This window comes from Pholcus phalangioides, unplaced genomic scaffold, assembly GCF_987345545.1.
Source record: "Pholcus phalangioides strain wild (caught in Gottingen) unplaced genomic scaffold, Ppha-v1.0 ptg000039l_1, whole genome shotgun sequence".
Classification (NCBI taxonomy): Eukaryota; Metazoa; Arthropoda; class Arachnida; order Araneae; family Pholcidae; genus Pholcus; species Pholcus phalangioides.
In genome coordinates this window covers 1,691,921-1,719,470 of record NW_028301625.1, presented here as the reverse complement: position 1 = coordinate 1,719,470, position 27,550 = coordinate 1,691,921, and the positions used below count along the sequence as shown (strand labels likewise).

The following is a 27,550-nucleotide window of genomic DNA, read 5'->3' as shown; positions in this document are numbered from 1 at the left end:
TCATCTTCATCTCCGCTTGGTATCCAGTCTTTTGTACCTGTATGAACAGCGGAGAGTGACATTGTGTGTGTTTCCTCTTTAACCCTTTGACTACTAACAGGATGTATACAGTTGAATCCCATTATAACAAACTCCAAGAGACCAGAGAAATCACTTCTTAAAACGAAATTTCGTTATAAAGGAATTCAGGTTTTTTACATTGTTCCTACGTAAACTTATATGGAGGATTAGAAAATTTTTTGTTAAAACAAGATTTTTGCTATAATAGTATTAGTTAAAACAGGAATTGGCTGTATGTCCCAAAAAAAAAAAAGAAATCCAAATGTTCAATTTGCCTTATGTGTGACCTATTTTGTTAATTTTCACAAAAAGCTGAGGTAATTTTTTTTGTTTAAATTCGTAGTCAAAGGGGTGAACCAGTCTAACAGCGAACAAGCTATAAAAGAAAGTATCTATTATATATAAATTCATGATACACACGATAATATACATATTTTATAATAATACATACATGTGATAAATGTTATTATGCGTAATAACCAAATTTTTATCAGTTTCAGGGTTGTTTGATTTAAACCACGTTGGTTTTAACTAAACGGTTTTTTACAAAAAATCACATATCCTTGGGTACATTCTGATGGTATATCTTTAAATGGTGTAAGATGATATAAGTGGTTTTTTTCAAAAAAAAATCTCATTAAAGTGACCTGAATATAAATTTTGTTTCATATTAAGTATCTTAGTTGCTGAAAATTATATGCAGTATCAAAATTTGTCATTCTTACTGCATTTTCTAACTTCGCGCTACATTCTGAATCTTATCAAATTCATGAATGAGGATTGCATCACACACATATGTGGTGGTGGTGTATTATCCCAGGCTTTGTTTTTCCTTCACAAAGAAGCAGCAACACAACAGTAGTGATTTCACTTCTAATGTAAGGGCAGGGGGTCTTATAATCCAAAAAGACACCAGCTGCTCCTAAAGGGCAAAGACCAGTGTACTAGTGGTTAAATTACCTCACAGACATTTTCATTTTCTTTCCATAGGAAGCAGCACATCTCGTACTGTATATCGCCAACAGGCTTAATATGTAATTATTTTTTTACATATTTTTAACATTACCCCCAGTTAATCAAGGCTCTACTGTACAGTAGTAGAAGCCCGAAATTGGCTAGTTTGTGAAAGGGTTGTTTGGTTTAAACAAATTGGTCTTTTTCAAAACATCAAATAAAAATATCACTTTTTCCTTGAAAAATATCATATTTGTTCATTTATTAGCCAAAATTTTTCACTCTTACCACATTTTCTAACCTTAGGCTAAATTCTGATGCTCTATATTTAGCAAATTCATGAATAGGGACAAAGACCAGTGTACTAGTAGTTACATTACCTCACAGACATTTTCATTTTCTTTCTCATAAGAAGTAGCACATCTCATACTGCATATCCCCCAGTCTTAATACTCAATAGTTGTTTTTTTTAAATGCTGTTAAGTCCAGTTAATCAAGGTTCTACTGTATAGTAGTAACAGATTTATGAAAAATAATCAGCTATATACAGGGTGATTATAAATAAAGTTTTGATTACAAAACTATACAATAAGTACTGGTCAGTATGACTTGAAAATTTGCATGGATACTCCTGAAGCAATGGAAATTTCTTTGGAAAAGAAAAAAGTGCAAGTAGTGCAAAATGTGCAAGTAGATGATGCTGTACTTGGCCAGCAGTACAATCTATTTTGTGCAACCACATCATTTCGGCACTTCCACAGCATCAGTGTGTGGATAGAACAACCTCTGTCAAGATGCACATTGTAACACCAGCAAAGCAACTGCTGAAGACCGATTTTGACAATAACAGGATGACACGTGGCCGGCCATCAGTTCACCTGACCTTAACCCTTGCAACTTCTGGCTGTGGGGGTACCTCAAAATGTTATGAACAGTGGTTGGATTGCAAACTTTGGTGAATTGCAAGCTCCAGCGCATCCCCTATATGTTAGAAGTTCCTCAGGAATATTAATGTGGGGCGCGTTTGGTTTAATAAAGGTGAATTGCAGGCGCATCCACATCATGACCGTGGCATACTCTGATCTGTTGTTGAACAAGAATTTTTGTGCTTTCACCTCATAGCCAGAACAACAGGCACAAATACCTTTTTAAAATTTTAAACATTTCTTGAGTAAGTTGTAGTTATTTGTTCAATTACTTAGTTTTTTTGTGATGTTTCCATGAATTATAAAATCGTGCTACGCTATAATTAAGTTATCATTTTGCCATGACTGGCTATTGTTTCCATTCTGCAAGCAAATTTCCCACGTGTTGGATGATGTCATTATTTTTTACATTTTTAAGTAAAATTTCATTTTTTCCCCTTTACCAAATAAAATTCCATTTCTTCAGGAATATTCATGTCAATTTTCAAGTCATTCTGACAATTGTTCTTTTTTTTTACAGTGTTTTGAAATCAGAACCTAAGTTATAATCACCCTGTGTATCGTAAATCATTGCTAATTAATCTGCATTATTTATGCTTCATTAAATACATTCTATTCACCTAATTTTTATCACAGTTTTTGCAAAATAGCTTCTTAATTAAGCATACTGAAAGTAACTGGAGAAAACATCTTTATATTATATGATTGATAATAACATTAAAAGAATTTTCAAACACAGAGTAATCCATTGAGTTAAGCAAAAAATAAGTTAATTTCAAAAGTTGTTTTTTGTTGAAATGTAAGAGATATTTATTGGTTAATTAATATGGGAATAGTGTTAATTACATTAATAAACATTTATTTTAATTAATTATTAGAAGATTGAATGATTTTTCAGAAATTTTATTGTTTTTAATGTTAATGCTATTTAAAACAAAAACCGGTTTAAACCAAAAAAGAAGTTTTTAAAAAAAAACAGTTTTTTTACCAACCCTGGTTTGTGAATTGTCCTGTCCAAATAATTTTCTGTTAGAAATTACTTGGAATATGGACTGGGTCACCATTTGGTTAGGATGTACTGTAGTAAGTGATTTATGAAAAACAATCAGCTATATAAAGGGTGATTATAATTAAAGTTCTGATTCCAAAACATGAATGAGAACGGCTAGTCAAAATGGCTTGAAAATTTGCATAGATCCATTGCATGAAGCAATGGAATTTTCTTTGGCGAAAGAAAAAAAATACTTTAAAATGTACAAGTAAATGATGCTGTACTTGGCCAGCGGTATAATCTATTTTGTGCAACCATATCATTTTGGCTCTTCCAACAGCACCAGTGTGCGAATAGCAGGGCTGGACAAATCCCAGATGCTGGGGTGACTATAAAATTGGTTTTGGCACCTAAAATTTCATATGCATTATTGCTAGAATGAAGTGTAAGTATGAGACAATTTTTTTTGCTTTTGTAATTATGTGTCTTCCAACATGAGAATGCGTCATAAAGTCCCGGAAAAGTAAAAAAACAACATTACTCAGGACTGTTTTTCTTGGGGAAAAACATGCTTCGCTCTTAACAAATTTGGCTGGCACCTAAATTTTTTTTTGATTTGTCTAGACCTGGTGGATAGCACAACTTTTATCGAGATGCACATTGCAATATCAGCGAAGCAGCTGCTGAAGAACCATTTTGACCAAATAACAAGATGATATGACACCTGGCTGACATGTTCAGCTGACAGGTGAATGCTACTATAACCCTTGCAACTTTTGGCTTTGGGGATAACCCAAAAATATTATGTGCTGTGGTGTCCTTATAAGAAATGACTAAAAGAACTAAAGTGATAAGAACATACAACGCCACCTAGTGTTGTGTAAGGGGAACTAGGGAGTTCCACCTCGGACATCAAGTAGACAAGATGTCTAAATGTTCTGCTCTTTCCGCTTTATAAATTCTTCCTATATATATGAATGTAATCTATCTAAGTCTAACGTAATAATAAATACTCATCATGTTATCCACTCGGCTAACAAAGTGTTAAAGAAAACACAACACGTGCAGTGGTTGGATTCTTCTCTCTCTCTCGCAAACTTCTGTGAATTGAAAATACCTCCACACATCATTACCATAACATACTCTGATCCATAGTTGAACAAGCATTTTTTCACTTTGTATTTAACATTTCTTGGGGTCTACGTCAAAACTTCGCAAACAAAAACATCGCAAACAAAAACATCGTGTGACAAAAACATCGCGGTCAAAACGTTGCAGTCAAAAACATCGCCAAATACGTCAAAACATCGCAAACAAAAACATCGCGGTCAAAACGTCGCAGTCAAAAACATCGCCAAATACGTCAAAACATCGCCTGAACATGGCCCTCAAAAAAAGATCGCCTTATGAAAAATTTTTAAATTAAAAATTTAATGGATTAAAAATTGTAATGGAAATCACCTCATCCCTTTTTTTTTGTTCAACTGGTAACCAAAGCTGCACCAAAAGTGCATTAAACTTTCAAGCGGCTTTGGTTGTGACAAAGCCAAACTGTCATGTGTATGTCTGTGTTCGACTGTTTCTACACCTATTAGTTTTCTCTCAATCCTTCGAATATATTTTGGAAGGAGAGAAAATTTAACTGCCCTTGCGGGGAATCAAACCCACTTCCTTTCACTAATCGAGTGAACGCCCTAGACCAATGGTTCTCAACCTTTTTTTGCTCATGACCCCCTTTCAACCATTTTTCATTCCTGTGGCCCCCTTGCGACCATGATCAATTTCCTACCCCCCCCCCTCCGTTTTCCCGTTAAATGACAATTGTTCAAATTGTCATTTAACAAATGTTTTATTTATGTTCATTTATAAATGTTTGCAGTATAAATATGTGTTTGAATTTAATTTATTTTTAATTTATGAAAATTAAAACACAGTAAAAAAAAATATATAAGTTATTTTCAATCAATGTAAACATTGCGCTTGTAGACGGCATGTCATCAAGTTACTGTTCAGGATGAAGTTTGAATTATTTACAAATTAGTTTTTCTTGGGTAAATTTGAATTTGGGTGAATCAGAATTTCGAACAAATCAGGAAGTATAAATAATCAGATTTCAAAAAAGAAAATTATCGGTTTATTGATTATAATTTCGATACGGTGAGATTTACATTCATCGAGAAAATCTGATGTCCCGCTGAATGACAAGTTATCTCCAAGTGGCTTTTTGGTTCATAATGTGACCTCTCTCCCACAGGCGAACGAAGCAACATGTGAGTTGGCTTAAACACAACACAATATTTCACATAACAGACACTACTGTATGTAATGTGCAGAGGGCATAGGTAACAAGACGTATGGTATTTCACTTTACTGGCAAACGGTATTCACCCTACAGAAATACTTTCAATTAGAAAATTATCCAAATAACGTGTATAGTACTCAGATATGCCATTCATGTTGCAAGGGAGTGTATAGTTATTAAAATAAAAATGTTAACTTTTTATACGGACACGTGTGCTCAAAAATCCAATGTTGTTGCAACGTCTCTTTTGACGCCAACAAAACAGTTTTATTCGTGTTTAACGTAGTTTTTTGGTTGGTTGTCTTCAAATAAATGTTACTGTCAATCACTGTCAATAAAGTGACACTGTATGCATATATACAGTACATTCACCTCGAAACCTTATAATTATTGATAACACAAGCTTATAACAAGGGCTTTGATTTTTACCACCTAAAGAAGAAACATAGTAGCTAATAATTTATCAGCTAAGTTCACCTGTACCTTTATTATTTCTGTAATAAAATCTCAGAAAAATATGTGATAGTGTATAATCTTAAGAAATAAAGCAATAATAAAATAATGAAGCGCAATAAAAAATATCCGATGTCTTTTTGAAACGATGTTTTTGTCACGCCGATGTTTTTGTCATGGCGATGTTTTGACGGCGATGTTTTGACTTGCGATGTTTTTGTCACTGTGATGTTTTGACGGGCGGTTTTTGTTGGCGATGATTTGCCGCGATACCCATTTCTTGTGTATGGTGTAGTTGTTTGTTTAAATTACTTCATTTTTGTGTTGTGATGTTTCCATGAATTATGAAATCATGCCATGCGAATTGCATTATCATTTTGCCTTGATTGCATTATCATTTTGCCTTGATTGCATTATCATTTTGCCTTGATTGCATTATCATTTTGCCTTGATTGCATTATCATTTTGCCTTGATTGCATTATCATTTTGCCTTGATTGCATTATCATTTTGCCTTGATTGCATTATCATTTTGCCTTGATTGCATTATCATTTTGCCTTGATTGCATTATCATTTTGCCTTATCATATCCATTCAACAAGCAAATTTCTCATGTGCTGAATGAGTACAGCATCATCTATTTTACATTTTGAAGTATTTTTTCCCCCTTTGCCATACAAAATTCCATTGCCCCAGGAACATTCATGAAAATTTTTAAGTCATTCTGACCAGTGGTTCTCATTTTAGTGTTTTTAAATCAGAACTTTAGTTATAATCACCCTGCATATTGTAAATCATTGCTAATTAAATTGCATTAATTATGTTTCATTGAACACATGGTAATTGCTTAGTTTTTATCATAGTTTTTGCAAAATAGAGTCCTAATTAGGCGTATTGAAAGTAACTGGAGAAATCATTTTTATTATATGGTTGATAATATCATTAGGAATTCTCAAACACAAAATAATTTCTTGAGTTTAGCTATAAAATAATTAAATTTCAAAAGTTAGTTTTTATTAAAATGTAAGAAGCATTTATAGATTAATTAATATGGGAATTGTGTTAATTACATTAATAAACATTTTATTTTAATTAATTATTAGAAGTTTGAATGATTTTTCAGAAATCTTATTCCTTTTAATGTAAATGTTATTAAAACCAAAAAAACTTGGTTTAAACAAAAAAAAAAAGTTTTTTTTTTTTTTAAAAACTGTTTTTTTACCAACCGTATTAACTGGAGATTATGCATAATAACCAGATTTATCACATTTACCATAACATATCTTCCCCCCCCCCCATGCCTGAAGGATGAATGGACAATGTCCTTGGAAAAAAGATTGTGGGAAATGACGTTTGAATGATCACTCTACCCATGGCCGCAACTAGGGGGAGCAGGCGGGTCTTGTGCCCCGGGTGCTAGACCCGAGGGGGGTGCAAAATCCGTTCTGAAACCCTTCAACATTATAAGGGGGCATCAAAATGCACGCTTGCCCCGGGTGACCAAGCATCTAGTTGCAGCCCTGACTCTACCAGTGTTACTCTATGGAAGTTATTTTCCTAAAATGTTTTTTTTACATGTGTTTCAATAGGGATACACATTCGCATTTTGGGCACAACTTAGATAGCAAAATAAGGTATCCAACCAGCTGATTAAAAAAAAGGAAAATTTGCACATTCGTGCTTCTGATGTGGGGGACAATATATGTATATATACAGCTTGAAAACTTGAGTTCATTACAGTTCAAATAACTCATCAATTTTTATTATAGAGAAACATACTTTCGATTAAAAAAGTATCCTAATAATGTGCCCATTTAAGATTTTCATAAATTAAACAATTCTTTCATCTCTGAGGTTTCCCATTATAAATACCTGGGCATTATAATCTCTTCAGATCTCCACTGGAATCTTTACCTTGATTATATTTTTTCGTAAATGTCTCCAAAAGATTTCTTTCCTTCATCGTAACCTGAAAAACTCCACCCGTCATGTCCGTCACCTATGCTTCCTAACATATATCCTCTGTTCTTTCCCATGCCCAGTGCTGTCTTAAGGCATGGACCCACCCGGCACGGCCCGGGGCCCTCAAGCGAGGAAGGGGCCTCACAAAAATGAGATCTGGTTGAAGTTTTTAAGAATTTGCCTCATAGGGCCTCAGAAAAATCCCTTGGCCCGGGGGCCCATGATGCTCTTAAGACGGCCCTGCCTATGCCTGTGAAACTTGGGACCCCCATACTCAAACCACCATAGACAAATTAGAATCTATCAAAAAAATAAGTCCACTCGCTTCATTTTTTAACTGTTGGTCTTTATGTGTCTCCATTTTGGAGCTCAAGCACCAACTCAATATTCAACCACTTTCCTCTCTTACACTTATCTCTCGTTTAACTTTTCTTTTCAAAATCCTCCATGTGGGTTTTTTAATATCAAAACTTCCAACATTCTAATTAAACCCTCACATATATTTCTCTGTTAGACTATACCATTCCCAAAAATTTACAGCCCATCTTTGCTTCTTCAGATTGTCATAATTTTAGTTTCTTCCCAAGAACTATTTTTGACTGGAACAACCTACCACCAAATATGATTGTACTACGATTTCTAAATTTTCCTGTAACATCAATCATCATTTTGTCATACTTAACCACTGCATCCTCTTGCATAGCCCTTGACCAAGCAATATTGAATAAATAAATAAATTAATTAATTAAAACATTTTATTGCTCATATATTAATATATGTGTTACAGTAAATGTGATAAATTGGTTATTATGTAAAATCCCAATCGTCATTGGTAAACTTATAAATATGACGAAATTCATGAGTGAGTCTAGTATGTTTGATAAATATAGTAGGACCCTAATATGATGAACTCCCATTTTGAACTCCATCTCTGACCTCTGATTGTAGAATTTGTCAAATAGGAGTTAATTGGATGATTGGAGTTAATTGTAAAATTTGTTAAATAGAGTTTGTTATAGTGGGGTCTGATTGCAAATGCCCACAAAGTTGTAAAAATTTGTTAAATCAAAGAATTTGTTAATTGGTGTTTGTTATATCAAGGTACAACCATAAAAATTGTTAAATAGAAGATTGAAACAAAAAAAAAGGCTTTTGTTGCGAACATGTAAATTAAAATTTAAAGTTTTTGGAATTTTTGGCCAATGTGTTGTAAAGTTTTAGTCTTTCAACGTTTCGTTTGCACTGGTGGTGAACATTTTCATGAAATTATGTAATAGCGGGCAAAGAGCTACTACTTGCGCCTTCTCCTTGCTTGAGTCACACTGTTCTGTCTGAATTGGTCCGTTGAGCCAGATTTTTTCCCCATTGGCCGAAGTTGTTGACATGCAAGTGCTATCCAACTACATAAGATACTTTCCACGCATATTTTTAGAGAAGCAATCAAGATTCAAAAGCACAAGAACTGCTTCAACAGAAAGGAAGAGGATGAAGATCAACAGTGCTTGGTTGTCCATCTGAAAAATGATGAGATTGAAACCAAAGCATTATCCAGAGCCCTTAGGAACAACTTCGGAAAATGGGGAAAATCTGGCTCAACGAACCAATCCCGACAAAGCAGTGTGACTCAAACAGGAAGAAGGCATAAGTAGTAGCCTTTTGCCCACCATCACATAATTTCTTGAAAATGTTTGCCACCTGTGTGAATGAAACATTGAAAGACGAAAACTTTACATCACGTAAGCCAAAAGCCCCGAAAACTTCAAATTTTAAATAGAAGATTGTTATATTAGGGTACAGTCCTAAATTTTTTAAATGAGGATTTGTTTTAATGGGTACTGTAGTAAAATTTGTTAAATTTGAGTTTGTTATATTTGAAGTCCAATTATAATTCCTATAATTTTTGTCCCAAAATTAATTCATATTTGAAGTCCAATTTCAGAATTGTCAAATAGGAATTAATTTTGGGAGTTATTTTAGGGATTTTTGGGAAAATTTGTTAAATCTGAGTTCATATATTCAGTTCAAACTCTGGCTCTCACAAGCATGGTCCTCTAAATAATAAAATGATAAATATTATCATAGCAATGGAACCGATTTATCATATTTACAGATATGAATGGCGTTATGCATAATAACTGGGAAATATGATTAATTTGGTTCAATTTATCATGTTTACTAACAACTCTTGTGTGTTATGCATAATTGCAGGGGAAAGTGATAAATTTAAAGAAATTGTTCAAACATATCAAAATGGTCAGCAATTATGTATAATAACTTGTTATTATGCATAATCATATATACATACGTGGCATTTGCATATTGGCACGTGTAAAAAAGAAGTATGATACACATATTTGGATAAATCGAGAAGCTATCCATACTTACATAAGACAACCATAATCTTTTTTATGGGCAGTGTATTATATATTATTAGTTATTAGTTTTTTTCATGATATATGCTGTTATTTTGGGTTGCTGTAATTTAGTTATATTTGATACCTCTTAATGGGCATGCATCTTTTTTTCAGTCACCTTGTTGGGCAATGTACCTGTTGTGATTTTGTATTTGTATAAATAAAGTTCTCATTAATTAAATATCTTTTTTCATTGAGATTTGTTTTATAGCGTGAAATGTGATTATCAATAAATTTGATCAAATTGGCTTGAACTTGCTGAAATGCTTTTAAAAAGTTCTTTTTTTCTGCAAAGGGTTAAGAAGAAATCATGAAAATTTTCAGCTGAATACTATTTGTTTGCCCACAATGTAACCAGAATAGTGACATCACCTGTTAAATTGTACGTTGTCCAGATATCAGAATCACTCTTGATGTCAAACCAAATCCACAAATTTCATTACTTTTTTTTTCTTTTTGCCTTATTGTGATAAATAAAAATTATATGAAATATTGTGTATGTGTACATATATAACATAAACCCCACAGATATAATTAGTCTTATTTTGTGATCAGGTAAACTTTTTGTGTCAAATTGCTTGTAGGCTATCAAATGTATTTTCAACTGCTTTTTGCATTATATCAAGGATTTCTTTTTTATTTCAAGAGGCCAAAATAATAACAGAGAAGTCATCAGTTCAACCTCGAGAAGCGAAAGAAAAAGATCTACTAGTCGTTCATTCTAAGTCATACTTAAAGAAGCTGAAAGTAATTTCAAACTTCTGTTTATATTCTCATATATATCTATATACTGAAACCTTATATAATTTGAGCCACCAGCATAAAAAAAAGGAGGGAAAAAGTCCTAAAGTAACTGTGGGAATTAGAGGGAAAAATATTTTCCCAATACATCAGTGGTTCTCAAACTTTTGTCATTCACTGCTCTCTTGTCAATTCATGCTTCACCTGCGGCTCCCCAGAATAGTTTATATAATAGATATTTTCACTTATAAAAAAACCACATAAAAGCATAAATAGGCATGGAAATCAATATCTCCAGCTGGCCGTGCCGCTCCTGGCAGGGTTGGCGATGCCTCTAGGAGCTGCAACACATACTTTGAAAAACACTGAAATACACCCAGGACACCATTAGAGGAAAAAAGAGACAATAGTTTTTCCTTCCATAATTATCTGTGAATGGAACAGGGATTCTTTTAACTTCACAATTTATTGTGTATTTCTTCTTCACAGTTTCAGGGGCATGTAATTGTCACTAATCTTGAATGGTATTGATATGCATTCTCTCATTATTTCTTCAACCCTCTTTTTTGACCCTAACAAAATATTCAGTGTCTAGCATTGGATAATTTTGTCCAATGCTGATGGTTATCTTTCTATGGTTTCCTAAAGACAAATGTTCTTCAACTTTCCCCTCATCGACAAACTTTAAATTTGAACTTTGTTCACTCCCATGATTGTATTTAGTTTAACCAGCATTGTAAAGAATGATTAATCTATTTAGACACAGGCATCAGCCATTATTTTCAACTGTTCTTTGATGATCAAGATCAGAAAAAAATCATCCTCATTAACACGTTCACTGCGGGGCCTAAATTGCTTGTCGAGTCCGTGGGGCGCATTTTTTTAAGATTAAAGCTAGTTTTGTACATGACACCACTATGGCGTCATGAGCCCCCTAGTACAAGTCCTTCATGACAGATCTTGTTTGTCTGAAATCAGTCTGAAATAAAAAAAAATTTAAACAGTAAAATAAATGCACAGTCAAAACCTGTTATCCTGGGATTGAAAATAAGGTTCACTTTATCTGATCAAATCAGGTAAAATCTTAAGGGATAAGACCAAAAATTTTGTTTGTTACATCTAGAGCTTCATTATGATTGGTTCAATTGTATATCAGTGTTCAAAGTAAAGTTTTTTCACAGCCAAGTAACAGTGAAATGCAAATAGATGCAATTATAAAGAGATATATAGTTATATTAAATTTATATAGCTATACACCCCTTGTTGGTTTCATGAATATTGATAACATTTTTTTATCAAAACTTTTGAATAGCTCTGGTAATAGAAGGAATATCTAATGGGTTTCTTTCTCAGCCCAATATACAACCAAGCCTGCTTATAATCAAATCAGATATTGCAAAGTATCAGTTGTAACAAACTTTTTCTGACCCAGAGTAAACCTGCTATACCAAAATATTGCTTATAACAAATTGACATGATTATGGATATCGGATATAATGACGTTTTTTTTGACAGAATAGACTTTTTCATAGAATAAAGTCAGAAATTCTCTTTCAAAAACAAAGTCTGAATGCAAAGTACTGCTGCACCATTTTGAGAATGGCTATGGGTGTGTTCTATAAACGTCATCCATAGCTAGATTGTGATCTCTAATAATAGATAGCGCCAGTTCTGTTCATTCTCAGACCCATTCAATTTAAGAGAGATGGGCATAACCACAGTTTCATTTACATCAGCATTTCCCAGTCTTTGTGAACTCTAGAGCCATTAAAATGTCTAAAAATTCAATGAACCACTTAACAGCCAATTCATAAACTTTTGCCAACTGCAGCTCCCTTACCTCAAGTCAACATTCATATGCTGCTTCCCAGAATTGTCTAATACAGAATCACTTTAAAGCAGTGTTTCTCAATCTTTGGAAGCTCACGGTCTGGTTGATTCCTTTTTTGTGAGTGTAAGTAGTGATGATTAATTGAAAATAAATGAGGACAAACAAAACAGTGAATCATTCACAGCCTGGTTTGACTGATTTCAGAGCCCGGGAGTTGAGAAAAACTGATTTAAAGCATTGAACAGGCATGCATCAATATTGACAGCTCACCTCTGACAAAGGTTAGCAATACCCTTAGAAGCCGTGGCGCACACCATAAGAGCCACTGAATTGCAGTATATGTGAAATTTTGTTCAAACCTATGTGAATATTGCTATTATTTGTGACATACTTGAACAAATTTCATTTTTAATTAAATCTCCAAGTCTATTCTCAAAGCACCTGTCCCATCTTTGCAGGCCATAGGTTGAGAAAGGCTGCTTCAAATGAGTTACTTTCATAAAATTCAAGTATTTATCACTGATCAGTTATAACAAATATGGGATATAGCAAATGTTTTTCACATTCTCGTGCATCATTATTATATTTGGGCTAGACTGTATATCAATGAAAGAAACTTTTTCTGGATAATATGCAGATGTGAACTTTGAAAGAGAAGTCTTCTGGTTTATTCCTGGGTTCACTTTGGCATAATATCCAGAAAAAGTATCTTTCCTTGATACATTAGGCTGAGAAAAAACATCTCACTTGCTCTACTGTTCTACCTGGAGAGGGAAGGACATTTGATAAAATTAAGGGAGACTGTGTGTGTACTAAGTTTCTACTTCAGCATGTCATGCCACAATGCATGGAATAAGAAAAGCAAGGTTGGGTCTAGTGGTGTATATAGTAGCATGCTTGCCCGCATTCCAAGTGGCCCAGGTTTGATTCCTGGCAGAGACCAGAAGACTTTTTTTTCAATGTTCACTATATGGCATAATATCCAGAAAAAAGTATCTTTTTATCCCAGAATATTTTTTTATATCAATATCAGTTATATTGTTTGTATATTTTATATTATGTAATTCCTCATGACTGAAAAAATTCAAATTTTTATATTTAATAGTGGAGCTATTATGTTGCTTCTGTGACTGAAGTTCCTGTTTTGGCAGCCATACCAAATTTTTTGGTGCAACGTTCTGTGCTGAAACCATTTCGATATCAGACTGGTGGATCTATTCTGGTGATTTTCAAACATTTTTGTAAAAATATTAAGTTTTATTTAAAATTACAGTGGTCTCGATCTGTTGATTTTTTTATTGGATTTTTTATTTTTTGTTGGTACCATCTATTTTAATGTACAACATTTATTGTCATAAGTAGAAACCAGAAGTTCAGGTAAAATGCCATAAATGCCTATTTTTAAATTTTTTGTAAAGTCACCTTTTTTAAATTTTTCCTGCATAAATGCCTATTTTAACACTGTTTTAAGTTTGTGAAGTTCAGAGGCCATATTCTGTAGAACTTGGGTATTTTGAGCATTGGGAACTTCAAAAGACCTTCGCTTCAAAAGCTCTTTTTAAAATCCCTACTCTTAATGTTAATTATTATCAAAAAGCTCCCCTTCTTCCAGCCCCATTTAAACATGAATGGGTGCAAGTTCCTGAAAGATAGAAAACTTGGTGGTGCTCTGCATTAACTACTTTGCTTTGGCCAGATGGTATTTTTGTTTCAAACAAACACAGTCCCTGTGTGAGAAAATGTCCATGTCTTGCTCATGTATTGGACTGCATTATATAATGCTGACCAATGGTACATGAGGTCATCATGTACCATTTACAGTACGTTCTCAGTTATTTTTTGTTACCCAACATAGAATTAGCATTTGCGAATGACAACAATGAAATACACAATTTTCTTTCCACTAATAAGATTTATTACAACATTAAGTTTTTTTAAAATTTTTTAGAACTTTTAGCCTGTTAAAGAAGCGTTTTCATTTCTGTGTCTCTTCTTCAACTGCACGAGTATCACTGGCGTGTGTCCCAGGTGGTCGAGGTTTATGATGGCATCAGCTCAGCCCTGCTGTCATGCGTGAGACCTCCTTTCTCCACATGAACTGTATACGACCAGGTTTCCAGATGGGTGATGTGTCGGTCTCCTGGCGAGATGTCTAGCACTCCATCAGGCTCATGCTATTTGAATATGGCTGGCAGGAACAAGACCCCGAGGTGGCCCTAAGCCATTATATCTGAACTCAATTAGACTGTTGGATCACCAAAACATGGAGACGGAAAGAGTGCTATGCAGCATATGCTTATTCAGGGCGAAACGCCTTAATGACTAGATCGTTGTGTGCGTAATTTTTGTCTGTTTTTTTCAGCACACTGGCGACGTTTAAAGGAAATCTTCCCATACCAAGATCCAATCAGATAGCAGGATCAATAGCCTGTAAAAACTTAGCATATTCGAACAGTAAAACTCATTTGCATATCATACGGAATAAAACACTATTTCAAATTTTGACATATGGAAGTTTGCAACATAAAAGGAGTAAACATGGCAGCCGATCGGCGACTTATGATCTCGCCGATCGATCCTGAAAACAAGATAAAGTGAAACAAATTAAAATCTATATAAATGACTAGAACAAGGACCATTTCCACGTGGCCTAAATGGTAATGTTACAATCAGTTGACATCTTTGCTCACCCAGGCCATACGGGAGTTGACAAGGCTCCGGCCCTAGGGCCTATATTATATTGGGGGGGGGGCCCATTTTATTTTTTTTTACTCCACAAATGCACTGAAAACCACCATAGAAAGTTATTTTAGATATTTAGTAATAATAATAATAATAATAAATTTTATTGATTTGACCAGTAGGTCCTTCAATGAGTGGCAATTCATTGTTGCCACATTTTACAGTCATATTTACAAAATATACCATACATAGGGAATATAATGGAGCACATATGTTGGTGTCAGAACAGTTAATATAAGGTAAGGGGAAATAATGAATGAATGATAAGCAGACACAGAATAAGCATTATAATATACCGACAAATAAAAATAGGTAATATACATACAGAGCGGACAAAAAGCAAGTAATAAAAGAAAAAGTAAATTAATAACAATAGAAAAATATGGACTTCAGTCCAAACAGAGCGAGCGTAGGCGAATACATGATAAGATAAATAGATATATTGAGTATAAGTTATCAGTGATCGAAAGTAATTGAGCAATATTAGCGGGAACTGAAGAGAGATTTAAATATTTGGATCTGGGATTAGAGTAAAAAGGGCAGTGAAAAATTACATGATTCCAATCCTCAAATACCAAAAGGTTGCAATACGTACAATTGCTGATGGGATCTATAGAAAAGTTTTTACCATTAACAAAAATTGATGTCTGATTAAATCTGAGTTGGGCAAAAACCCTTTTGACTGAGATATGAAAAGGGAGGAAAAAACAGTCTTCAATCAGGAAAATTGTTTTTATATCTTTATAGTGAGAAAATTTTTTACTATTTACAATACGGGAGAAATCAGTTTGGATACTCTGGTTTTTTATGCTCTCGATAATCAGTGGAAGATAAGCTTTTACAAGACTTGGATTTTGTTGAACCCAAATAAAACCGAAGCCAGCATTGTCAAGAATATTTTTAACGTGAAATGCCCAATTATTTTTATTACTAATGGACGAATTACAAGATTGAAATAGTTGGTCATAACTTATTCTTGTCAAACGGGATTGTTTCATTTCAAGCAAACGTATCCAGAATTTTAAAATATATTTTTTAAACGAAACACTGAGGCTTGGGCGGCCAAGTTCAGCTCTCAAAGCGTACCCAGGGATATTTCTAGAAACTATCAATAGCCTCTTAGCGAAAATACTAAATATTTGATCCATTTTATCAATAAATTGTAATACCCAAATGGGAGATGCATATGAGGCTGTTGAAAGCAAGAGGGAATCAAAAAGTTTTAAAGCCGTGACCAAGGAATTATTATGAGCTCCTCTAAGTATATTTATTACTGGTAGTATAGCTGTTTTGGACTTTGCCAAAAAGTGTAAGTATGCTGTATAAAATTTGCCGGAACTTGAAAAAGGGACCCCCAAGTACATGTAAGTCGAAGTGGTGGTTAATTGTTGACCCCTAAAGTACCATTTATCATATTTTGACAATTTACCTGATTTTTTGAATACAATAACCTGATTTTTTGAATACAATAACTTGGGTTTTATTAATATTAAGGTCAATCAAAAAGTCGTCACAAAAACCCTGGAGTATATATATTTTTCTTTGCAGGTTTTTTGGGGAATCTGATAAAATTACGGCATCATCCGCGTACAGAAGAGCATGTATACCAGTGGCATGATTTATAAAAACTGGTGAAATACTAGAGGAATTTAGACGGTCTGTGAGTTCTTTAATAAAAATTGAGAAAAGTGAGGGAGATAAAACTTCACCCTGCAAAACCCCTTTAGTAATATTTATTGCAGCAGTTAGCCCATCAAGGGTTCTAATTCTCACTTTTGCTTTAGCATACATGTCAGAGAGTATCTTGATAAATTTATCACTGATACCTATGGATCTCAGAACATGCCAGAGTAGGGAATGGTCAACACTATCGAAAGCCTTCTTGAAATCGATAAAAATAGCATAGAGTTTACCCCTAGGTTTAAAAATATACTTCTGTATCAGATTATTCAAAATAAAAATTTGATCAGTGGTTGAAAAATTAGAACGAAATCCAGCCTGTTCCCTTGGAATAATGTCTTTCTCATTTAGCCAGGTATTTAATCGATTATTCAAGATAGAGGTAAATAACTTGGTCGCGACTGAGATCAAAGAAATGGGTCTGTAGTTCTCGGGTTGGGTGGGGTCACCTTTTTTATACATAGGATTGACTTGTACCTCGATCCAGGAAACTGGAAAACATGATTTTTCAAAGATATCATTGAAGATTTTTAGAAGCCTTGAAAGATTCTGAGGTCTCAAACTCTTTAAATATTCAGGTTTTATGAGATCACCTCCATGAGCCTTTCCACTTTTCATATTCTTGAGGGCAAACAAAAGTTCTTCCAAAAAAAACGGGTTGTCCAAAATAGGATCCGTATGTGCAAGAGCAGGCTCGAAACTGGAGGGAAAAATTTGTACTTGATTGTTATCAGTCGGGGAAAACAGATTTGAATAAAACTGGTACCATGTTGCTGTAGGAACATTATTGAGATTTGAACGTCTAGGTTTAAAATTATTAATTATTTTCCAAAATTCAGAAGAATTTATCGCAGAAATCAACAATCTATTTTGGTTTGAAAAAAAATATTTTTTTTTCATTTTACAGAGTTTTTTATACCTTAATTTTAGAGCTCGAAAAGTTAAAAAAACTTCTTGAGAGTGAGATTTTCTGAGAGAACGAAGAGTTCTATGAATATATTTTTTTAAATTATGGCAGTCCGCATCAAACCATGTTGATCTGTTATGGGAAAAGTCGCGATTGTGTACGGTATGAATAAGATTCAATTCAGTAGCAACATTAAAGAGAGTCTCAACGAATATGTTTGGAGTTATTTCTAAATCGGGAATCCTAGAAAAGGAATGATTAACTTTCGTGTCAAACTCATCTGAGCAATCAGTATTCCAGAATGATTTTTTGTACCTTGTTAAAAATCTTTTGTTTTGAGGGACAGTAGCTGAGATAAATTTAGCACTAATTGGAAAATGATCGGAGAAACAATCATCCAAAATTTCAAAGTCATGAAAAAATTGTGTGTATAAATCATATGAGATAGCAAATAAATCAACCGTGCTAGCACCATTGTAGGAATAATATGTGAACGCGCCATGTGTATCTCCCCTTGAATACCCATTCAATAAGATCAAGTTATTAGTTAAAAAAAAATCATATAAGCAACGACCTCGCTCGTTATCTATCCTATCCATTGAAGCTCTAGTAACAGTATCATTTTCATCATGCATAATAGGAAAATATGTCTTATCACCTAATCTAGCGTTAAAGTCCCCAGCAATTATAACATTATCGAAGTTACAAATCAGTTCAGACAGGTCTGATAAAAACTGTCTAAAATTAGTGTTATATTCTTTGCCAGGAGGGAAATAGCCAAAAACTGTTAAACATTTTAGATCACTTGTCAAAGAAAATTCTGCAATAATAGAGAATCTAGTTTTCGCTACAATTTTTAAATTTTTGATTTTATCGGCTCTATAACCCAATATGATTCCTCCGCTCGCCCTGCCTGTGTTTGAAGTTTTGACACCATCAACTTGAACGGTTGAATATGCGGATAATACATTAGGGAGAAGGAAATGGTCTATACTCCAAGTCTCAGCAAGACAGAATATATCATGCGATAATAAAAGTCTCGAAAAATCGGGAAATAAAAATTTACTAAAAATACCCGCGACATTGTAAAATAAAATTCCTAGATAACTTACTGTTTCATCAGATCTTGAGGGTGTCATCGGTGGGAGAATATTGCCGCCCACGGGGGACCAATTTCAGTTTAAATTTGAACTTTCAATTTTTAGTTCCTCGATTGAATCGGAGTTTGCGACATATACAAATGTTTTGCCATTCACTTTAAGTTTGTCGAAATAGAGGCGTGGTTTCTGTCCAGGTAATTTAATTTCTTATCCGAAAGCCCAAAGTTTTTTTCTTATTGTACGCACACGGACACTAAAGTCATCTGATATCGAAAATCCGGATCCTTTCAGCTTCGAAGCAGATTTTTTTATAGTTTCCTTATACTTGAAGTTCAGGATACGACAGATAATTGGCCTTGGGCGATCCGCACGTACTCCTCCCAGTCTATGCACACGTTCGAAAAGTATGTTTTCAAGAAGCAGATATTTTTTACAAAATTCTGTGAGTGTATGTTCGGTATCACTCCATGATGTCTCATCAGCTTCAGGGACTCCAAAGAATAATAGATTATTACGTCTATTACGATTTTCTAATTCATCAATTTTTAATATTAAGTCATTGTATACATTAGGTGTGGGGTGAGCCGTTGATTCAATTATTCCAGTATGCTCCAGACGTTCGAATGCAGAGAGCCTTTCATCGAACTCAGTAATTTTCTTATCAATATTTTCGGCCCATGCATCGAATTTTTCCATTCTCTCTGTGAGCAGAGATAAATTTCGCTACAGTTTTTGTGTGGTTGAAACATGCAATTCGATCAATAAATTGATTCCATCTTTCACATCACCCTCAGGGTCAGCAGCGTATTCCATTGCTTCCGTCACTTCGTAGGATTCCAAATCTGTCACCTCAGGCGAGTATTGTCTTGCCCGTTTCGAATTATCTGTACGTTGCTCGATCGGTGAGCGCTAGAGTGAAGATTTCGGTGAAAAAACTTGGGTATAATTTTCAATCGAACTTTGATTCATGACCTTCTTTGGTGGTCCTGGATTTTGTTCGACTCCACCAATAAGCAGTAGTAGGAAAATGAGACCTCCAGGTAGTGAACCACATCTCCGTATAAACGAATTTTTCATCACATTTCTCACGATCATATATCCAGATGAATACCGCAACCCAGAACCACGCATCGAAAGATGAAAAATGACTAGACACTGATCAACACACGATTGATTTAAGTTCGAGAAACACGTTTTTTGCATTGATCGATTGTTTCTCACTATTAGCATTGTAGAAACACAAAAAAGCAATGCAAAACATGGTGCTAACATTATGTGTCGAGGGATCCTGCGGGCCCGAAAACACAAGAAAAATTAAAAACAGCAAAAAAAAAAATGGGGGGGGGGGTGGGAAATAGAACCATTAAATGGCGGGAGCTAAGAAAAATATGGAAAAAAATAATCAGATATAATGGCCCTAAGCCATTATATCTGAACTCAATTAGACTGTTGGATCACCAAAACATGGAGACGGAAAGAGTGCTATGCAGCATATGCTTATTCAGGGCGAAACGCCTTAATGACTAGATCGTTGTGTGCGTAATTTTTGTCTGTTTTTTTCAGCACACTGGCGACGTTTAAAGGAAATCTTCCCATACCAAGATCCAATCAGATAGCAGGATCAATAGCCTGTAAAAACTTAGCATATTCGAACAGTAAAACTCATTTGCATATCATACGGAATAAAACACTATTTCAAATTTTGACATATGGAAGTTTGCAACATAAAAGGAGTAAACATGGCAGCCGATCGGCAACTTATGATCTCGCCGATCGATCCTGAAAACAAGATAAAGTGAAACAAATTAAAATCTATATAAATGACTAGAACAAGGACCATTTCCACGTGGCCTAAATGGTAATGTTACAATCAGTTGACATCTTTGCTCACCCAGGCCATACGGGAGTTGACAAGGCTCCGGCCCTAGGGCCTATATTATATTGGGGGGGGGGCCCATTTTATTTTTTTTACTCCACAAATGCACTGAAAACCACCATAGAAAGTTATTTTAGATATTTAGTATGCAATTAAATTGACCAGAGATGCCCTCTGGGGTGTATGACAGATGCAGCCATACTGAGTCCTGCCATTGAAGTGTATATCAGCATATGTGGTAATATACACTCATGTCCATAAATTAAGGATAATACCAGCTCTGGTAAATAACGGTTCAGAAACAAAACAAACGTTACTTATTCATAAAGCCCATTTATTAAACAAAAGATAAAGAACAAAAACGATGGTGTATGTATGATACCATTCATAAAAACTATGATTTTTGCTCCCTGGAGCAATTGTAAAAAATATCTCCTTTACAAAAACTTACTATTACATGGTTGGTATGATGGTTAATACATTGTATGTCTCCCATGCGATGAAATACAGTCCATACAACGCCTAGGCATGCTGAGTATCAAATTATCGATCTGATCTTGGGGAAGATCACTCTAAATTCTACCACGTAAAAAATCATCCACATGCGTCCTCTGTGTCATAACTATTCGCTTATGGCACTGAGTGCCTTACAGAAACTCTTGTGAACAATTTCACTTCTTTGCCACCATTCCTTATATACCCCCCTCTTACACTCTCGTCATTGTGATGTACTATCGGCATCATCTAGTGGCTTCCTAAAATTTGCATATCATTCTTGCAGATGTGTGTGATAATTCTACAGGTGAAATTTTTACTTTAGATTTCGATTTCCGTGTGATTCTGAATTATCCTTAATTTATGGACATGAGTGTAAATGAAGAAGAAAGAGTTAATTTTTTTACAATAATAAAACATTGCAGCTGTGTTTAAACTATAAAAATAATGATGAATTTTCCAAATAATGCAAATAAATAAATAAGAAATATTTGTAACTCAAAGGAGCCCCACAATCTTTCTCTCCACAGGCTGTGTGTCTGGTAATGGTGACTCTGGGATAGATCTAATCCTGAAGGTCCACAATCATTTTATTTTTGGCATGAAATCAATTTAACATGGATAATAATGAAATCATTATAACCTATAATTGAAACAGTAAACAGTGAAATTGCAACCAATTTTCATACATTTAATATATCTAGGTTTTTAGGTCTTTTTCTTTTCTTCCATTAATTATCAATGCCTTTTTAGTGCTTATCTTGAGCATTTTTAGTGCCTTTTTTGCCTGCCTATTTTGACCATTTATAGTGCCTAAACTTCTGGGCTCTAGTCAACCATCCAAGTCAAAAAAGAATTGCTCCAGCACCTTCTGATAAAAAATTGAACCTTCATGTAATTAATGTTTTCTTGTATTCAACACACAATTATTTGTTTGAAAATGTTTGCTAACTGTGCAGAACTAATTTTGAATAGTTGTACTGGAATTGAATTAGTTAATTTTTAGTAATTTTTAGTGCTTAGTAAATTTCTTTAAAAAAATTTCAAAACAAAACTTAATTTATGAACTGAAAGCACTCCAGTGCATAATCTGGCACGCCAAAAAAATCCAGTGGCACCAGTTTTCACAATTTGGATTAGTTGGTAATTTCCTGCATGTCCAAAAAGCAAGCTTTCTATATTGTTTGATGGAAATATTTATTTTTTAATGAATAAATAGAAATAAATAGAAAAATTTAATTGCAATAACTGTATTTATCTTTTTGCAAAAAAGTTAACGTACATATTGTTTTTAACCCTCATAAGTAATTTTTCACAAAAAACGATACATAAAAAAAGTAATCAGCTGTATTAAAAAATTGAAACACAGTAAAGACGATGTTTTCATTTTAATCGCATTAAGAAAAAATATATGACCATTTCTTTGTTTCTATACTTTGTATGCCATGTGCTTTTCTTTGATAATATTTCTTGAAAAATTCAGAATTATAATGAATTAAAAAAACAAAATTTAACAACAAAAAATCTTATGTACATAAATAATCAATTTTCTACATTACTTTCTTGTTCCAAGTCTGTTGAGCCACATTCTTTGTATATGATACTCAGCTCTCTAGTACAGACCTTATAGTACTCTATAGACACTATCAACTATGTTAATGGGTTGTGACATTTCCCAAGTTAAAGGAAAAACTTTTGAAATGTCTTGAAAACAGATTGACTGAGTTGATGTTGTCTATAACTATGTGGCAACATTTGCAATCATGCAAATGAAACTGAACTCATGATGTCATGTTAGCAGATCTATAAAAGGTGATGTGCCAATCCAGTTTTGCTCTTGTTCTCTCTCTCTATCAATGTACTGAATTGTTCTGTTAATCATTGATTTTCTGTTTATCTAACAAGTGGTTAGATCCTCTTGTCGTTGGCTGATTAAAAAAAAGTTATAGAAAATATTTAGTTGTGTGTTTGATTTCGCGCAACCACACTGGTGACCGTTTCCAGGGATGATCCTGTTTTGCTAACAGACTTTTTTGCATCCTCTGGACCTTTCCCTTCGAATTGGAAATCGCTATGCTGTGAACATCATCATTCACAGATTTTGCTCTACGTATGATGTTGGCTTTCTGAGTTTAGCTGTCACAAGATTTCGATGCATTTGCTGCCTGGAGATATGGAGTCTGTGCTTTTAAAATTTTAGTGAGGAAAAATTTATTTTTACAGTACTTTGTGTCAGTACCTTTTTAACCTTTTTAAACACATTTAATATTTTTCGAGTTTATAATGGCTAACGATTCCAAGGATTCAGATAGTAATGAATTATTGCATGCAAGTTTTAAAGCACCCTCATTTTGGGAGGCTAGGCCTAAATTATGCTTAAGCAAATTGAATCACAATTAGTGATTTCAGGTATAACTTCTGAAACTACTAAATATCATTGTCTAGTAACTGCTTTGGATAGTGAAGAACTTTTGCTAATTCATGATATCCTTGGAATCTACGGTATATACTCGTGTATAAGCCGAGTTTTTTTGTGGAAAAATTTGTTCCTCAAGTGAGGTGGTCGGCTTATACTCGGGTCAGTTTTTGATGAGAAAATATCGACCCCCCACAATCAGTAGCCATTTTTGTAGCAGTGTTCGAGAAACCGGCATTATTGGTATGGGATGTGTTCAAAACCCTGATAATGTCAAAGACGGGACAAAGAAATCAAAAACATCATTGGCTTTGATACCAGGTGGGCTAACGTCGATTGTAAAGCCTTATGTGAGCATTAATAAGTCTTTCAGAGACTATTTGAGGAATTTGTGGATCGAATGGATGAGTTCCGATGATAAAGAAACTACAAAAAGTGGTGCCTTGAAGAAACCTGACATTGACCTAGTGTGCCAATGGGTACATGAGGCATGGAATTGTGTTTTCATCGAAATTATCATCCGATCCTTCAAAAAAGTGTTGCATCAGCAATGCTATGGACGGAAATGAAGATAATATCCTCTTTGAAAGTGACAATGGCGATGACAGCCCAGATGAAGATGAAAACAAAGATGCCGCACCCTATGATGATCTGATGGATTACGATGAGCTTGGAGACTCAGAAGAAACGGATTAAAAAGTTTGAACAGTTTTCTGTTGTAAATTTCCGTAAGCTATTAATTTTGCATGAAAATATAAGAATTTTTTTCTCAGGGCCGTCATTTCAACTTTTTCTGGGGGGGGGGGGAGGACAAAGAACATGTACTTAATGTATGCATATATATATATATATATATATATATATATATACCATTTTTAGTGTATTTTCAAAAGCCAGGGGGGCAACGCCCCTCCCCAAATGACGGGCCTGATTTTTTTCCCTGAAATGCACAGTTTTTTTGGGGTCGGCTTATACACGGGTTTTCAATTTATTGCGGTTTTGGTGGTCCTGAAGTGGGGGTTGGCTTATACACGAGTATATACTGCAGTTGAAATGGGTATAAAGCTATCAAAGAATGCTTACTGAGCCAGTACACCCAAGCTGAATGTAATAAGCTTAAAACGTTGCTTCAAGGTATTCAGCTGGGGTATAAAAAACCCTCTCACTTACTCTGTGAGATGAGAGTTTTGGCTAATAATCAGTTATCATATCAGTTACTTAAAACATTGTGGTTAAATAATTTTCCTATTACTTTTCAGCAGATTTTATCTGTTAGTAATGATGATTTATCCAGACTGACTGAAAATCCTGATGGAATAGCTAATGTTACTGGTTATGTGTCCAAAATTAATTTGGTGACAACAGATCATGAGCCAGATACAAGTTTTCAATTGCAGATGAATTCACTTTCCAAGCAAGTGGCCCACATTGAAAATAAGCTTGGCAATTTAATTGGTCCTAAACAGCCTGAAGCCGCTGGCAATTTCAAAAATTCTAAAAACAATAAATTGTGTTTTTACCATGCTAAATATACGGATAAAGCACATTGCTGCATAGCACAATACACGTTTTCAAAGAACTAAATTTGCTTTTTACTTCAGGCAGAGTGAAGAAAGCAATAAATTATGTCGCCTTTTATTTGCGATAGTGTGGTTTCCGATTTCTTGTTGACATGGGTGCTAGGAAATCTGTAATATCAGTCAGTTTAACTCCTCAAAAAAAAAAAAGAAACTTCATGACTCGTTTTGAACTCACAACTGCCAATGGATCAGCCATTAAAACCTTCAGCAGCAAAGAATTAAAGCTTGATTTTTGTTTTTCAAAATGTTAATGTGGAATTTCATCATTGCCAATGTCTCGAAGCCTATATTAGGGGCCGATTTCTTCTAAATTTGGTATTGTAATTGACCCTAAAAACAAGAAGCTTTTGTATAAAAATGGATACAATAAGGTCTATTGGGTTCAGAGCAATGTTGTTAACATTGAAATTGAAAGTAAATTTTTAACAATTTTGAATGAATTTCCTGAACTTACTAGTTCAAGTTTTGATTTTAAATATATCAAAACATTATGTTGAAACTTTGGGGGGGGGGGGGGGACTCCCGTTCATGCAGTCTCTCGTAAACTTCTCCAGCAAAGTTAAAGGCTGCCTAGGCTGAATTTGCTACTTGTCAAAATGGGAATTTATAAGCCATCTAGTAGCCCTCCCCATATGGTTTTGAAAAAGACTGATAAATGGAGAGTTTGTGGAGATTTTCGATAATTAAATTCTATTAATAAGCCTCTCTCTCTGATTGGTATCTTATACGAAACATTCAGGATTTTTCTTATAATTTAGATGGCGCGAAATTTTTTCCACAATTGGCTTAGTTTGTGCTTACAATCAAATTCCCATTGCAGAAGAGGATAGTGAAAAGTGACGATTATTACTCCTTTTAACTTATTTCAGTTTCTAAAAATGAGCTATGGACTTAGAAACGCTAGTAGCACATTTCAGCGCTGTTTCCATGAAGTTCTGGAAGGTTTCGATTTTTCTCCTGCTTCGGTTGAAAATACTCTTTAAAACTCTGTGAATTTATACACCCTGAGCTAAGAAATTTTTAGGTGAAAATAAATGAGTTTAATTGGTGTATTAACAAATACTGCATGAGAATTTTTATATGGAATAAAATTTTGGGCAGATCAGAAAATTTAAAATATCAAAGTAGATTTTTTTTTTGAGTAATTTAATTCCGAATATAAAACCCTTTAATCTACACAAAAGTAACTGTTTTGTTATTTAACATATCTATTGGGTTAAAAAACTATTTGACAACATTGGCCATAAGTTTTTGACTGTCTTAATACTGATTTAGTTTCTGAAGTCAAAAACCTAACCCTGATGCCTTATCATACATATTTTGAATAAGCAGCTCTATTCCGCTTAGCAAATTGAACACAGGTAATGAGTAGCTTAGATAAATAAACCATAAAATTATATTTTATATGTTCTAGACTCTTATGTTGAAAAAAATCAAAATTGCAAATTATAATTAATACACTGCTGGCCACCCAAATTGCAACACCAAGAAAGACAAGAGATATCGCAACAATATTTATTTTGTAGATAACATGTTGACCAAGCATCAAATGATTAAATTTATAGACTTCTGTGAAGTGTGGTTCCTGCCAAAATCAGTAGCCAGAGTAGCCGCCATTGTTGGAGATCACCGCTGCCACATGCCTCGGCATTGATTCAAAGAGACTTTGGATGTGTTCTTGGGGTACAGCAGACCAAGCAGCTTCCACGCGTTGCCAAAGTTGATCTGGTGTGGCAGCTGGGGATGTAATCTGGGTCAATCGTTGAGCAACCATGGACCACATGTTTTCTATCGGCGAAAGATCCGGAGAGCGAGCTGGCCAGGGAAGCAATTCAATCTGGCGATTGACGAAGAACCTTTGGACAATGCGTGGCACGTGTGGTCGCGCATTATCCTGTTGAAATATGGCTGTGGGCAAGCCCTGAAGGTAAGGAAGGACAACTGGCTCCAACACCTCGGAGATGTAGCGCTGGCTTTTTAAAGTACCGGCAATGCGTACTAGAGGAGTGCGAGAGTGATATCCAATACCGCCCCATACCATAATACCCGGTGCAGGACCAGTGTGGCAGTGCATAACGCAGCTGTTCAGCATCCTCTCTCCACGGTGTCTCCAGACTCGAA

The 27,550-nt window shown here is 34.5% G+C and overlaps 1 protein-coding gene across 1 annotated transcript in view; it reads left to right on the top strand.

The window, feature by feature from the left end:
• HDAC11 (Histone deacetylase 11) overlaps window positions 1-27,550 on the top strand; it is an 80,057-nt gene that overhangs the window by 7,850 nt on the left and 44,657 nt on the right. Inside the window, exons 4-5 of the mRNA XM_089254043.1 lie at window positions 10,708-10,808; window positions 13,739-13,855. Of these exons, the coding sequence (XP_089110169.1) occupies window positions 10,708-10,808; window positions 13,739-13,855 (218 nt within the window). The remainder of the gene's footprint in view (window positions 1-10,707; window positions 10,809-13,738; window positions 13,856-27,550) is intronic.